We start from the raw sequence: 15,549 nt of genomic DNA, 5'->3' as shown, positions 1-15,549 counted from the left end.
AAATTCCTGTTAGATCCCAAGATTGTTTATTTATTCCAGAAGAGCTTTAAACAAGTTGTTATTTTTGTAGAAATCTGTATAGCTTTCTTGATCTTGTTTAACTGTATGAGACTTGATATTAAGCGTACGGTATTTTTCAGAGTATGACGCACCTTTTTTCCTCAAAAAAGATAAATACACCTGGAAACATCTACCTACCTACTCTTTCTTTCTTTCTCCCTACCTACCTACTGTATTTCTCTCTCTTTCTCTCCTTCTATCTGCCTACCTACCTACCTACCTTCTCTCTCTCTCTCCCTACCTAACTACTGTATTTCTCTCTCTCTCTCTCTATCCCTTTATCTACCTACCTACCTACGCCTTTCGCTCTCTCCCTACCTACCTACTGTATTTCTCTCTATTTCTCTCTCTATCCCTCTATCTACCTATCTAACTACTCTCTCTCTCCCTCCCTACCTATTGTATTTCTCTCTCTTTCTCTCCCTCTCTATCCCTCTATCTACCTACCTACTTTTTTTTTTAATTTGCCTCTTCAAAACCTTGGTGCGTCTTATACTCTGAAAAATACGGTATATGTTTCAGGCATGAAATCTTCTTATTTTTGCTACCGGTTCGCCCAAACCGGAGCGAACAGGCAGAATACCACCTCTGATATGTTTACTACAAAACCATTTGTTTTAAGGTGTAGGTAGTCCTTGACTTACAACTCCTCCTTTGGTGAGGTTAGAGGTTACAATAGCACTGAAAAAAGTGACATGAGCGTTTTTCACCTTCTACATTGTAGAATCCCCAGGGCCACACAGCCAAAGCTCAGGCTCTTGGCAACTGGAATGTATTTATGATGGTTGCAGTATCCTGGGGTCATGTGATGAGGGGTGGCATTTACTTACTTTCCTTACCGGTTTGCAAACATGAGCGTGCACCCATCAATGCATGAGCTCGGCCTTCCATGCATGCGCTTTGATCACATGCGTGGCTTGCATGCATGCATACAGCTTGAAAAAGTGCCTAAATAGGACGGCATAGAGTTGGGGCAGGTAGGCAGCCACCTTCGATTTCCACTACTGGTTCGGGTGAACTGGTCCGAACCGCCTAAATACTACCTCTCTGGACATGATCATTTTTTGTGAACTTCAGACAAGCAAAGTCAATGGAGAACCCGGATTCACTTACCAACCATGGTACTATCTTAATGACTAGAGTGATTCATTTAACAACCGTGGCAAGATGGAGCAAAACTCACTTAACCAATGTCTCATTTAGCATCAAAAATTTTGGGCTCCATTGTGGTCGTACATTGAGGACAGTGGTGGGTTTCAAAAATTTTTAGAACCTCTTCTGTAGGTGTGGCCTGCTTTGTGGTAGTGGCTTGCCTGCCATGTGACCAGGTGGAAGTGGCGTGGCATCCATGTGACTGGGTGGGCATAGCCAACTTGTAAAATGTGGTGAAACTCACTTAACAACACTCTTGCTTAGCAACCAAAATGTTGGCTCAGAAACTCTGGCATTTGAAGCACGCAAGTCTTAAAGCTGTCAAGTTACAAGACCCTTGCACCCCTAAACCTTTAGAAAAAAAAACCCCAGGGGTGTTCAAACTTGAGAGCTTTAAGACTTGTGGACTTCAACTCCCAGAATTCCTCCTCTCGCTCTTCATCTTGATGATGGGCGGACGGGCGGGGGGAGGGAGCTGGAACCGGTTCTAAATGGCACTGTAGATTTGTGGAACCTCTTCTATAGAAGAGGTTAGAACTGGCAGGAACCCACCCCTGATTGAGGACTACCTGTAGTCTTTTAAAAAAAAGACCCTTGTTTCAGGCACAGAAGCAGAAATAGAAGAGGGTGTCCCATGCTCCAGCTTTTCATCCCATTTCTGGTCTCCATTGTGTTTGCAGAAACTGCTGTCAACATTGGGTTTGCTTGCCAACTCCTTTCCGAAGATATGACCATTCTGGAGGAGAGTGAAATCAGGTACGGCGTTATGAAAGATGGGCTTTGGTGTCTGTGGTTGGGCAAGCGAAAGGAAGGAACTCAAACTGAGAAATAATCAGGTGTTGTTAGAAAACCCTGGATCCGTGATGGGGAACCTATGGCACCTTTCTGTGGGCATGCAAGCTATTGCCCCAGCTCAGCTCCACCGCACATGCACGCCACCTGCTGGCCAGCTGCTTTTCAGGTCCCTGCTGTGCATGCAAAGGGGGGGCGTATGTGGGAGATGCGCACACATGCAAGGGGGCATGGGGTCACATGCGGGGGTCACATGCATGGGGTCATGCACACATGCGTGGGGGCAGGGGAGCAGCGGTCATGAATGCATGTGTGGTGGCAGGGGAGTGCAGGGGGTGTCGCATGGACATGGGGCGGAGCGCACATGGGAGGGTCACACGCACTTTGTATTATGGGTGTGCATTCAACACGCAGCAACAAAAATGTTAGCCATCACTGCCCTAGATCAAATTTGGATGTAGGTTCACTAAGTCCAGTTGCAAAGGGAGAACTAAAACTCGTAGTACAGTGTTTCTCAACCTTAGCATGTTTACGTTTTGTGGGCTTCAATTCCCAGAACTCCTCAGTCAGCAGGGTGGCTGGGGAAGTCTGGGAGTTGAAGTCCACAAAACGTAAAGCAGCAGAGGTTGAGAAACACTGTCGTAGTAGTATCTAGCCTAGCATCTTAACCATCACACCAAACTGGCTCTCTCTTATGTTCAAATCATTGGATAATTACTCTCTATCACACACCATGATTGTATTGACTGAGTGTTTTAGTACAGTTCGTACAGAGGTTTTCCCCCAAAACTTCATGAGCCCTTAATACAGTTAGGCCTCAACTTATGGGAGCTATTGCGAGCAGAATTTCCATTGTTAAGCAAAGCAATTGTTAACTGAGTCAAGCCCAATTTTACTATTTTTTTGCCGTTGTTGTTAACCAGATCACTGCAGTGGTTAAGTGAATCTTGTGATCATTAAGCAAATCCAACTTACTTCATTGACGTTGCATGTCAGAAGCGGGCTGAGAAGATTGGCAAAAGTGATCACATGACCTATTGTGGGCCTGGCAGCAGACTCAGACAGTGAGGAGGTTGGGGAGGAAGATGGGACAGTCCTGGAGTCTGGGGAAGGCTCTGACGAGGGCTCTGTGTCAGAGGCAGAGAGGGGGCCAGGGACGTCTGACAGTTATCAGCTGCCTTCGGAGTCAGAGATAAATGGGGGAGAAGAACAGATGGAGCCTGTTCCCAGCGTGCACATGCACAGAGCTGCCAGGTGAAGGGAACAGCTAAAGAACAGGGGTCAAGTTGGGAGTAAGGCCACAGGTGGAAGGTGAATGGCCCCTCCCAGAGGGAATAAAAGAGGAGCGAACGGCGAGGGAAATTCGGATATTTGGCAAATGGTTCATATTTACGATGGCTGCAGTGTCCCAGAGTCATGGGATCCCCTTTTGTGACCTGTTAAGCAAAGTCAAAGGGGAAGCCAGATTCACTTTACAACCGGGTTACTAATTTATGACCTGCAGTGATAGTTAACAACCATGGCAAGAAAGGTCGTAAAATGCGGCAAAACTCACTTAACAAATATCTCACAGCGACAGAAATTTTGGGCTCAATGGTGGCCATACGCCGGGGACTACCTATACTTCTTCACGTGAAGACCAGCTGTCCAGCGCGCATGCGTGCAACGGGACCCAGAAGAGCAGCTGGCAATGACGCCTGTTTCCCCCAGAGAGGGCTAATACGGACTCTGTTCCTGAACTTTCAGCTTTTCTTTGTGCCAGAGTTTGTTGCAGAAAAATCAAATCCAGAAAGCACACACAGATAACTGATTCAGTTGGATTCAGTAACTTCTTTATATACATCATAACAGATGAATAAATGTACAATACCCAGAAGCAGGTTCTTCCAATGTGGTAGAAAAGTAGAGAGCAGTTACAAGCAAGCACAAAGCAGAGGAGAACAATACAATACAATACAATAGTAGAGTTGGAAGGGACCTTGGAGGTCTTCTAGTCCAACCCCCTGCCTAGAACAGTTAGTTTCACTTCAGAGTTCAAAGCAGACAGGCCTGACAGTCTGCTAGTTTACTTCACAGACCAGCAGACTGCTTTCTGCTTAAGGTTTCTGTTTCAATTCTCTGCACAAACTCAGATCTGTTTAAGTTCCCATTGGCTGACTTAGTTGCTATGCCTATTCATTGGAGGAGACATTGTTCCCATGTCTCTCCCGCTCATGAATATTCTAACACTTTGTCTTTATCTCGGACTCAGAAATTAAACTTTTCATGAATATCCTGTAGATTCCACAACCGAGGGATGGGAAGGTTAGATGTTGCAGATGCAGATGTGATGACTTGTGGTCCCAGGTTCATGACACCTGTCCTTGTCCCCCCCTCCCCCGCCTTGTTTTTCAGTGAGATTCTTGAACCAGCCTGGTACAGCAGCGGCAGTTTGACTGGCAGCGGTGAAGCCCTGTGCAACATCGGCTCTTTTCTTCCTTACCAGGCATCTGGAGCGCATGGCAGAAAAGCCCTGGTGGTCACAGGCAACTTCCTTGTAAGATATAGCATTTTTAATGGGTCCCTCTCTCCTCTATAGTATGGGTAATCCTCGGTTTACGACCTCAATTGAACCCAACATTTCTGCGGCTAAGCAAAATAGTGTTTAAGTGTTTACGACTTATCTTGCTACAGTTGTTCAGAGAATCACTGACATTATTGAGTTAGTAAGAAGGTTGTTAAGTGAATCTGGTTTTTCCCCTTGACTTTGGTTGTCAGACGGTCGCAAAAAGGTAATCGCATGACCCTGGGACACTGCAGCCGTCACAAATATGAGTCAGTTGCCAAGTGCCCAAATTTGGACCATGTGACCATGGGGTCGTCAGTGTGAAAAACTGTCATAAGTCACTTTTCACAGTGCCGTTGTAACTTTACGTGATTACTAAATGAACTTTTGTAAGTCGAGAACTACCTGTAACTGGGTTTTCTTTATGACATCTGGGATATTTTCCTGCACATTGATAAGAGAAATTCAGAAGAAGAGATTTCCATCAAGGTAGGGAAAAGCCTATTTTGTAATTTATTTAATTAAGGGTCCCCTGACTTCATCTAATGACTGAGGTAACAGAATAATAGGATTACAGAATAACAGAGTGGGTAGGGACCTTGGAGGTCTTCTAGTCCAACCCCCTGCTCAGGCAGGAAACCCTACACCAAATGGTTATCCAACATCTTCTTAAAAACTTCCACTGTTGGAGCATTCACAACTTCTGGTGGCAAGTTGTTCCACTGATTAATTGTTCTAATTGTCAGGAAATTTCTCCTTAGTTCTAGGTTGCTTCTCTCCTTGATGAGTTTCCACCCATTGCTTCTTGTCCTGCCCTCAAGTGCTTTGGAGAATAGCTTGACCAACCTTTATCAGGCTTGGAGTGTGGCCAAGCCGATATCTTTCAGATGCCGCAATATTTGGCAAGAATGCAGGAATGAACTAATTGTCTCCTGCAAACACCTCTCCCCTTTCACTGCTCTTTTATTCCCTATGGGAGGGGCCATTCACTGTCTACCTGTGTCCTTACTCCCAAGTCGACCCCTGTTCTTTAGCTGTTCCCTTCCTCTGGCAATTCTATGCATGTACACACTGGGAACAGGCTCCAGCTGTTTGTCTGCCTCACTGATAACTGTCAGACGGCCCTGGCCCCCCCTCTGCCTCCAACGCAGAGCCCTCATCAGAGCCTTCCCCAGACTCCAGGACTGGCCCATGTTCCTCCCCAACCTCCTCATTGTCCAAAGCTGCTGATAGCTCCGTTGACGGGCCACAACAACCCAATGCCAGCAACCATTCTTGGTAGGACAGCTATAATTCTGGGCAAAGAAATCAGGCCCCTGGGTTATATGTCTGGGCTTCATCTCTCCCCAGGAGAAAATCTTTCACACGGAGGAGAACAAGAAATCCAAGAAGAAGGAAGGTCTTTTGGAGCGTTTGCGCTTCCGGACTGCGGATACCAGCAAGGAGCATGGGAACTTCATTGAAAAAGCATTCGTGGAACTGGCTACCACTTGCCAAGCTGTGATCTGCTGCAGGGTCACCCCCAAGCAGAAGGCCCTCATTGTGCAAATGGTGAAGAGACACAAGAACTCCATCTCCTTGGCCATTGGAGATGGAGCCAATGACGTCAACATGATTAAAAGTGAGTCTGCTGGCCTTTTTGGTCTCAGAGATACACTCTTGGGTAGCCAGGTTATGGCCTTAAATGGGCTTTTCTCAGGCAAGATGCATGGAAATAGCACAGGTTATCCTCAACTTACAGCAGTTCAAAGTTACGACGACACTGAAAAAAGTGACTTATGACCATTTTACACAGTTACGACCTTTGCAGCATCCCCATGATCGTATGACCAAAATTCAGATATTTGGCAACTGGTTCGTACTTATGACGGCTGATGGAACCAACCTTGAAAAGTCGCACAGAATTTTGATTAGTATTTGGATTTCAGAAATCCTTGGCCTGTAAGCTAGCTTTAGAAATTTTAATTCCTTCAACTTGAATTTGATTGGAAGGTATCTTTAGCATTTAATTCCCCCCCCCCCCCAAGAATCAAGGAAGGGAGAACTATCCCTTACAAAACGTTTAAACAGATTTCTTGCTGAGGGTGGTTAAAAGTTGGCCCAAGTTGCCTTCACTTTCACTTCTACAGGGTTATCTACCTGGTTTATTGGAACAGGTGATGGTTTTCCACTCCTTTGGGCCTCTTTCTGGGAACTAAAGTTGGGGTGATTCGCAAACAAGACTTGCAGTCCCCTGCAAGGATCCTTCCCCTTCGGTGTCTCAGTCAGAAACTGAGCTTTTCATTAAGCCACAAATTGGAATACTTGGAATACGGCATCCAGTTTTGGTTGCCACAATTAAAAAGATGTTCACTCTAGAAAGAGGGCAGAGAAGAGCAACAAAAGTGATTAGGGGACTGGAGGCTAAACCAATATAATACAATAATACAATACAATACAATACAATACAATACAATACAATACAATACAATACAATACAATATTATTATTATTATTATTTATTTCTTTGGATTTATAAACCGCCCCCTCTCCCAAAAAGGGACTCGGGGCGGTGTACAGTCAATAAAACACAGATAAAATACATAAATAACAATATAAATAATATATAAACAATTAAATACTTGAGCATTTGGGTGGAGGAGGTGAGACTGTACAAAGAAATAAATATAGTATGAAAGCCCTAAAACATCCCAATTAAAATACCCAAACCCAATTAAAATATATCCCCGGGAGGTAAGACTAAGAGTGTGCCAGGCCAGCTAATTGAAACAGGTGAGTCTTTAGTTTTTGACGGAAGGAACGGAGGTCAGTGGTGGTTCTGATGTCGGGGGGGAGGTCATTCCAGAGGGTTGGGCCCATCACAGAGAAGGACCTACTCCTAGGTATCGCCCGCTGGCATTGCCTGGTGGACGGCACCAGGAGGAGTCCCTCCCTGTGAGAGCGGATTGGTCGTAGGGACGTGTGTGGTAGGATGCGATCCTGCAGATAACTAGGTCCTATGCCATGGAGCGCTTTAAAGATGGTAATCAATACCTTGAAACGCACCCGAAAGGCCACAGGCACCCAGTGCAGCTCGCGCAGGAGGGGTGTTACGCGGGAGTATCGTGCACTCCCCATGATGGCCCGTGCGGCTGCGTTCTGGACTAGCTGTAGTCTCCGGATGCATCCCAAGGGGAGCCCCATGTAGAGGGCATTGCAGTAGTCCAGGCGAGACGTCACCAGTGCGTGAGTGACCGTGCGTAGGGCACTCCGGTCCAGTAGGGGGCGCAATTGGCACACCAGGCGAACCTGGTGGAACGCCCCCCTTACCACGGCTGCCACATGGTCATCCATTGACAGCCGGGCATCAAGGAGGACGCCCAAATTGCGCGCCCGTTCCACAGGGGACAGTTGTTCGCCCCCTATGGCCAGCGATGGTATCAGCTGGCTGAACCGAGGTGCCGGTAGCCACAGCCACTCAGTCTTGGAGGGGTTGAGTTTGAGTCTGTTGTCCCCCATCCAGACCCCGACGGCTTCCAAACACCGGGACATCACTTCGACAGCCTCGTTGGGGTGGTTTGGGGTTGAAATGTACAGCTGAGTATCATCAGCGTACAGATGGTACTCAACCCCAAAGCCACGGATGATCTCACCCAGCGGCTTCACATATGCATTGAACAGGAGAGGCGAGAGGACCGACCCCTGTGGCACCCCACAAGTGAGTGGCCTCAGGGTCGACCTCTGCCCCCCTGTCAACACACATTGCTTCCGGTCGGAGAGGTAGGAGCCGAACCACCGCAAGACGGTACCTCCGACTCCCATCCCCTCCAACCGGCGCAATAGGATACCATGGTCGATGGTATCAAAAGCCGCCGAGAGGTCTAATAGGACCAGGATAGAGGAACAACCTCTATCTCTGGCCCTCCAGAGATCATCGACCAACGCGACCAAGGCTGTCTCTGTGCTGTGCCCGGGTCGGAAGCCGGACTGGCGTGAGTCTAGATAATCAGATTCGTCCAGGTGTCGCGGAAACTGCTGCGCCACCACATTCTCAACAACCTTCGCCAAAAAGGGAAGGTTGGAGACTGGACGATAATTAGCTAGCTCCGTTGGGTCGAGCGAAGGCCTCTTGAGCAAGGGTCTCACCACCGCCTCTTTCAAGGCAGTTGGTAAGTATCCCTCACCCAATGAGGCGTTCACCAGGCCCAGAAGCCAGCCTCGTGTCATCTCCCAGGCTGCCAGTACCAGCCAGGAGGGACACGGGTCCATTGAACATGTAGTGGGTCGCAGCCTTCCACGCAACCTGTCCAAATCCTCGGGGGCAACAGAGTCAAACTCCTCCCAGAATGGTCTCTCAAGATTCACTGCTGACGGCTCGTCCGGTCCACTGACGGGGGTCCATCCACTCCGGATCTGAGCGATTTTGTCCTGCAGATATTCCCCAAACTCCTCTGCTCTTCCCTGTAAGGATGCCTCCCGCGTCCCCTGCAATAAAAGGGAGCGGGTCACCCGAAACAGGGCGGCAGGGTGGTTATCCGCGGACGCAATAAGGGCGGCACAATATCTACGCTTGGCCGCTCTCATTGCCACAAGGTAAGTCCGCAAATAGGCTCTTACCTGTGTTCGGTCAGATTCGGAGCGTGAGGACCTCCACCTGCTCTCTAGACGTCTCCTGTGGCACTTCATCACCCTTAGCTCCTCAGTGAACCAAGGAGCCCGGGTGGATCGATGCCGCCGGAGAGGTCGCAAAGGCGCAACCCGGTCCAAGGCCCCAGCCGTCGCCCTATTCCAGGCAGTCACTAGGTCCTCTGACCGGGAGCGGGACAGGGCTACAGGTATTGGCCCAAGCTCCGTCTGAAATCTATCTGGTTCCATCAGGAGCCTGGGGCGGTACCAGCTTGGAGAGTCTGGTTCCGCCTCCTCGCGGTGGGGGATAGCGCCAGGGAAGTCCAGCCGGAGGGATGAGTGATCTGACCATGACAGGGGCGTGATGACTAAGTCCCCTATTCCCAGATCACTCGTCCACTGTTCAGATACAAAAATAAGGTCCAGTGTGTGGCCCCCTTCGTGAGTGGGGCCCTGAACTAATTGGGTCAGGTCCATGGCCGTCATGGAAGCCATGAACTCCCGAGCCACCTCAGAGGCCGCTCCCGTCGACGGCAAGTTGAAGTCCCCCATGACCAAGAGTCTGGGGGTCTCAACTGCAGTCTCTGAGAATACAATAATACAATAGCAGAGTTGGAAGAGACCTTGGAGGTCTTCTATTCCAAACCCCTGCCTAGGGAGGAAACCCTATACCGTTTCAGACAAATGGCTATCCAACATCTTCTTAAAGACTTCCAGTGTTGGGGCATTCACAACCTCTGGAGGCAAGCTGTTCCACTGATTAATTGTTCTAACTGTTAGGAAATTTCTCCTCAGTTCTAAGTTAAATAAACCATATGAAGAACAGTTGCAGGAACTGGGTATGTCTAGTTTAATGAAAAGAAGAACTAGGGGAGACATGATAGTAGTCTTCCAATATCTCAGGGGTTGCCACAAAGAAGAGGGAGTCAAACTATTCTCCAAGGCACCTGAGGGTAGAACAAGAAGCAATGGGTGGAAACTAATCAAGGAGAGAAGCAACTTAGAACTGAGGAGAAATTTCCTGACAGTTAGAACAATTAATCAGTGGAACAGCTTGCCTCCAGAAATTGTGAATGCCCCAACACTGGAAGTCTTTAAGAAGATGCTGGATAGCCATTTGTCTGAAACGTTATAGGGTTTCCTGCCTAGGCAGGGGGTTGGACTAGAAGACCTCCAAGGTCCCTTCTCTGCTATTGTATTGTATTTTATTGTATTGTTTAATGAAAAGAGGGACTAGGGGTGACATGATAGCAATCTTCCAATATTGAAGGGTCAAAATCAAGACCCGGGGCCCAGATCTGGCCTCCGGGATGCTAAGATCTGGCCTGCGGGGCCACCCTGGAAACAGCAAAGACCAGCCCATGGTACCTCTGCCAGTGAAAACGGAACATGGGAGGGCCACAGGTGACCCTTCCAAGCTCCGTTTTCGCTGGCAGAGGGTTGCAGGAGTCTGTCGCAGACAAAAACGGAGCTCGGGAGCCTGTTTTCACTGACAAAGTGCTCAGCTACCACTGGCGCCTCCAACATGAGTGACGTCGAGCTCACCACATCCATCTTGGCCACACCCATCCCAGCCCCCTGAGGTCAAATACATCCCTGATGCAGCACTCAATGAAATTGAGTTTGACACCCCTGATTTAAGGGACTGCCAAAAGAAGAGGGGTGGGTCAACCTATTCTCCAAAGCACCTGAGAGAAGAACAAGAAGCAATGGATGGAAACTAATCAAGGAGAAGCAAATTAGAACTGAGGAGAAATTTCCTGACAGTGAGAACAATTAATCAGTGGAACAGCTTGCCTCCAGAAGTTGTGAATTCTACAACATTGGAAGTTTTAAAGAGATTGGATAACAATTTTTTTTTAAATGGTATAGGACCGGTATGGCGAACCTATGGCATGCGTGCCACAGGTGGCACGCGGAGCCATTTGTCAGGGCACGCGAGGTGTTGCCCTGTCAGCTGGCCAGCAAGCAAGCATGCTCTGGCCAGCTGACTTCATCCTTTTTTTGAGCCCATTTTTCACCCTCCCCAGGCTCCAGAGTCTTTATAGGAGCCTGGGGAGGGCGAAAACAGCCTCCCCCCCCCCTCGAGGCCCTCCGGATGCTTCAGGAGCTTCCCTGAAGCGCAAAAAACCAGCCCTACAGGCAAACTGGAAGTTCGGGAACGGACTTCCGGTTTGCTCGTAGGGCTTTTTTTTAGTCCTCTGGACTCTTCAGGGACCTTCAGAAGCCTTCCCTGAAGGCTCTGGAGGACGAAAAACCACTCTATGAGCAAACCGGTCACTTCCAGGTTGCCCCTAGGGCCGTTTTGAGTCCTCCAGAGCCTTCAGGGAAGCCTCCTGAAAGTCCCTGAAGGCGCTGGAGGACTAAAAACGGCCCTACGAGCAAACCGGAAGTCTGTTCCTGAACTTCCAGTTTGCCTGTACGGCTGGTTTTTTGAGCTCCAGAGCCTCTGAAGCCTCCGAGGGGGCGGGGGGGCTGTTTTCGCCCTCCCCAAGCTCCTATAAAGGCTCTGGAGCCTGGGGAGGGTGAAAAAACCATGCAAAAAATGAGGGGGAGCGCTGGTCATGCGTGCTTGGGTTGCGCAATGCTTTATGGGTGTGGCACGCCTGAGCCCGACACCCCTGGGCTCCCCTCCTTTTGGCACGTGAACCAACAAAGGGTTGCCATCACTGGTATAGGACTTCCTGACTGAGCAGGAGGTTGGACTAGATGGCCTCCAAGGTCCCTTCCAACTCTGTTATTCTGTTAAAGAATTGCCGAAGTCAGAAGTGGAATGTGGTCTGACATTAGCCCTTCCTTGTGTTCTCTCCAGCTGCAGACATAGGGGTTGGAATCAGCGGGCAAGAAGGCATGCAAGCGGTGCAGTGCAGTGATTATGCGTTGGCTCAGTTCCGCTACCTTCAGAGGCTCCTCTTCGTCCATGGCAAGTGGTCCTACATCCGGATCTGTAAATTTCTCCGCTATTTCTTCTTCAAGACATTTGCTGGCATGATGGTGCAAATCTGGTTTGCTTTCTATACAGGATTCACAGCACAGGTGAGTGTTAATTCCCCTATCCCACCCTAAACCCCTGATTCTGATCTTTTCAGTTGGCCTTTCATTTCTGAGCTCGTGTGATGTTAGAAAGTTCCCAGCCAGACATGGAGGAGGAGGTGTCAAGCAAGGAGGTAGTCTTGAATCCTTGTGTGACCACAAGAAGCATAACTCTGACATCCCACCCCTTTAAGTTAAATGAAACCTTATCAGTGTCAAGTTTCCTAATGATGCCATAACTGATTCATAATAATTGAGCCAATGTTTTAATACAAAAACCAGTGATTTATTGATAGCTTCATTAGGCAAGATTTATTTGCAGCCAAATCTTTGCTCTGTTTACCTGCTTCTGAACTTTACCCATTCCTTCCCTCCCCTCAGTCTGTGTCATAAATCACATTATTCAATAGATACACCCCTCCCAGCCGGCAGCAGTAATCTGAGACCCCATTCCAGCCAAACGGTATGCATGGAATTTACTCCCATTCATTCTGTTCTCATGACAACAAGGAGAGTTGACAATCAGTTTGTTCCCAAAGGAAAACAAGAAGCCTGGGGATATTCTTGTAATATAGGTAGAACACAATAAAGTTGTTGACTTGAACCTTTCATGAGTGGATCTGGTTGTTTGCTTGTGCCAGACATGTTCATAGCATTTCTCTGGTCTACTAAATTTGTCACATTGTCAAAGAACAAAGTAAGATTTCTCTGGCATGTTCTGGTTATGACTTTGTCTCTAGGTGTTCGGAGATTTATTGCTTAATTATCTTTTCCAGAATCTTCCCAGGTATTGATGTCAGGCTGATATGTCTATAGTTTCCACCCCCCTTTTTTTTTCCCCCTGAAGGTGAGAACTACTGTATTTTTCGGCGTATAAGACACACCTTTTTCCCTCAAAAAAGAGGCTGAAAATCTGGGTTATCTTATACACTGAATACAGCATTTTTTGCCTCCCAAAACTCCGCCCCTTCACCAAAATGGCTGTGCATAACTTTTAGGAGCCTTGCAGAATGCTCCTGGGGGCTGGGGAGGGCAGAAATGAGCTAAAAACGGGCAATTTTTTGCTCATTTTTGCCCACCCCCACCCCTCCAGGAGCACTCTACAAGCCTCCTAAAGGCTATTCATGCCCTTTTTTTGAAAAAAGGTTCAGAACCTTGGGGTGTAATCCATCTGATCCTGATAACAGAATAGAATGGAATGGAATGGAATGGAATAGAATAGAATAGAATAGAATAGAATAGAATAGAATAGAATAGAATAGAATAGAATAGAATTCTTTATTGGCCAAGTGTGATTGGACACACAAGAAATTTGTCTTTGGTGCATATGCTCTCAGTGTACATAAAAAGATAATATACATTCATCACAAATCATAAAGTACAATACTTAATGATAGTCATAGGGTACAAATAAGCAATCAGGAAACAATATCAATATAAATTGTAAGGATACAAGCAACAAAGTTACAGTCCTGCAGTCATAAGTGGGAGGAGACGGTGGAGATGGGTGATAAGAACAATAAGAAGATTAATAATAATAGTTTGACAGCGTTGAGGGAATTATTTGTTTAGCAGAGTGAGGGCGTTTGGGAAAAAGCTGTTCTTGTGTCTAGTTGTCTAGTTGTGCAGTGCCCTGTAGCGTCGTTTTGAGGGTAGAAGTTGAAACAATTTATGTCCAGTATGTGAGGGTTCTGTAAATATTTTCACGGCCCTCTTTTTGACTCGTGCAGTATACAGGTCCTCAATGGAAGGCAGGTTGGTAGTAATTGCTTTTTCTGCAGTTCCAATTATCCTGACATGATAAGATTCTCGGCATAAATTTCTTTTGAACTCACAACATGGCCTTAAAACAGCCATGATACAGAACAGCCAATGTATTTTACCTTTGTGTGGTGGAATGTAGTCTGGATCCCCAGGAGGAGGGGGCTGCATTCCAGAGGGCAAAGAGCAGCAAGGCTTAGATCAGTGATGGCGAACCTATGGCACACATGAGCGCGCTGGCCAGCTGAGTTCACCCTTTTTAAAAGCCATTTTTCACCCTCCCCAGGCTCCAGAGGCTTTATAGGAGCCTGGGGAGGGCGGAAAGAGCCTTCCCCCCCCCCCCGGAGGCCCTCCAGAGACTTCATGAGCTTCCGTGAAGCCTCTGGAGCATAAAAAACCAGCCCTACGGGCAAACCGGAAGTTCAGGAACAGACTTCCAGTTTGCTCAGAGGGTCGTTTTGAGTGCTCCAAAGGCTTCAGGGACTGTCCGGAGGCTTCCCTGAAGCCTTCAGAACGCTTAAAACGACCCTCTGAGCAAACCGGAAGTGACTTCAGAGGGTCGTTTTGCTCAGAGGGTCGTTTTGAGTGCTCTGAAGGCGTCTGGGAGGCATCCGGACAGTCACTGAAGCTTTCAGAGAGCTCAAAACGACCCTCTGAGCAAACAGGAAGTCACTTCCGGTTTGCTCGGAGGGTCGTTTTGACTGCTCCAAAGGCTTCAGGGAAGCCTCCTGAAGGTCCTTGAAGCCTCCGGAGGGGCAGGGGGGGCTGTTTTCACCCTCCCTAGGCTCCTATAAAGCCTCTGGACCCTGGGGAGGGCGAAAAAAGCATGTAAAAATGGGGGGGAGCGCCTGTAGTGCGCGCATGCATACTGGTGAGTCGCACATTGCATTATGGGTGCAGCACACCCGCACACGACCCCCCTGCGCTCCCCCCACTTATGGCACGCGAGCCAAAAAAGGTTCGCCATCTCTGGCTTAGATAGTAGTTATTTTAGTTTGGCAAATGGTCTATAGAAGAGGAACAATAAAGGAAACTACTCAGAAGTAATTCCATGTTTATTTCTTGGTTCTTGGGACCTGACACTGTGCATGCTTATATCAGTCAGTTGCTATTATAAGTAACTGTACTATTAAGAGCCATGGTGGCGCAGCGGTTAGAGTGCAGTACTGCAGGCTACTTCTGCTGATCGCTGGCTGCCTGCAGTTTGGCAGGTTGAATCTCACCAGGCTCAAGGTTGACTCAGCCTTCCATCCTTCCAAGGTGGGTAAAACGAGGACCAGGGGTGGTATTCAGCAGGTTTTGAGCAATTCTGGAGAACTGGTAGCAGAAATTTTGAGTAGTTTGGAGAACTGGTAAATACCACCTCTAACTGGCCCCGCCCCCATCTATTCTCTGCCTCCCGAGTCCCAGCTGATCAGGAGGGAATGGGGATTTTGCAGTATCCTCCCCCTGCCATGCCCACCAAGCCACGCCCACCAAGTCATGCCACGCCCACCAAACTACACCCACAGAACCAGTAGTAAAAAAATTTGAAACCCACGACTGATAAGGACCCAGATTGTTGGAGGCAAAAGGCTGACTCTGTAAACCGCTTAGAGAAG

At 48.0% G+C, this 15,549-nt stretch overlaps 1 protein-coding gene across 1 annotated transcript in view; it reads left to right on the top strand.

The window, feature by feature from the left end:
* Nucleotides 1–15,549, top strand: part of ATP8B3 (ATPase phospholipid transporting 8B3) — a 115,892-nt gene that overhangs the window by 85,475 nt on the left and 14,868 nt on the right. Inside the window, exons 20-23 of the mRNA XM_081958164.1 lie at nucleotides 1,893–1,968; nucleotides 4,399–4,540; nucleotides 5,900–6,170; nucleotides 11,967–12,190. Of these exons, the coding sequence (XP_081814290.1) occupies nucleotides 1,893–1,968; nucleotides 4,399–4,540; nucleotides 5,900–6,170; nucleotides 11,967–12,190 (713 nt within the window). The remainder of the gene's footprint in view (nucleotides 1–1,892; nucleotides 1,969–4,398; nucleotides 4,541–5,899; nucleotides 6,171–11,966; nucleotides 12,191–15,549) is intronic.

Source organism: Natrix helvetica (assembly GCF_964273705.1).
Source record: "Natrix helvetica genome assembly, chromosome: 1".
NCBI classification, from domain to species: Eukaryota; Metazoa; Chordata; class Lepidosauria; order Squamata; family Natricidae; genus Natrix; species Natrix helvetica.
This window is presented reverse-complemented; position numbering and strand designations above follow the sequence as displayed.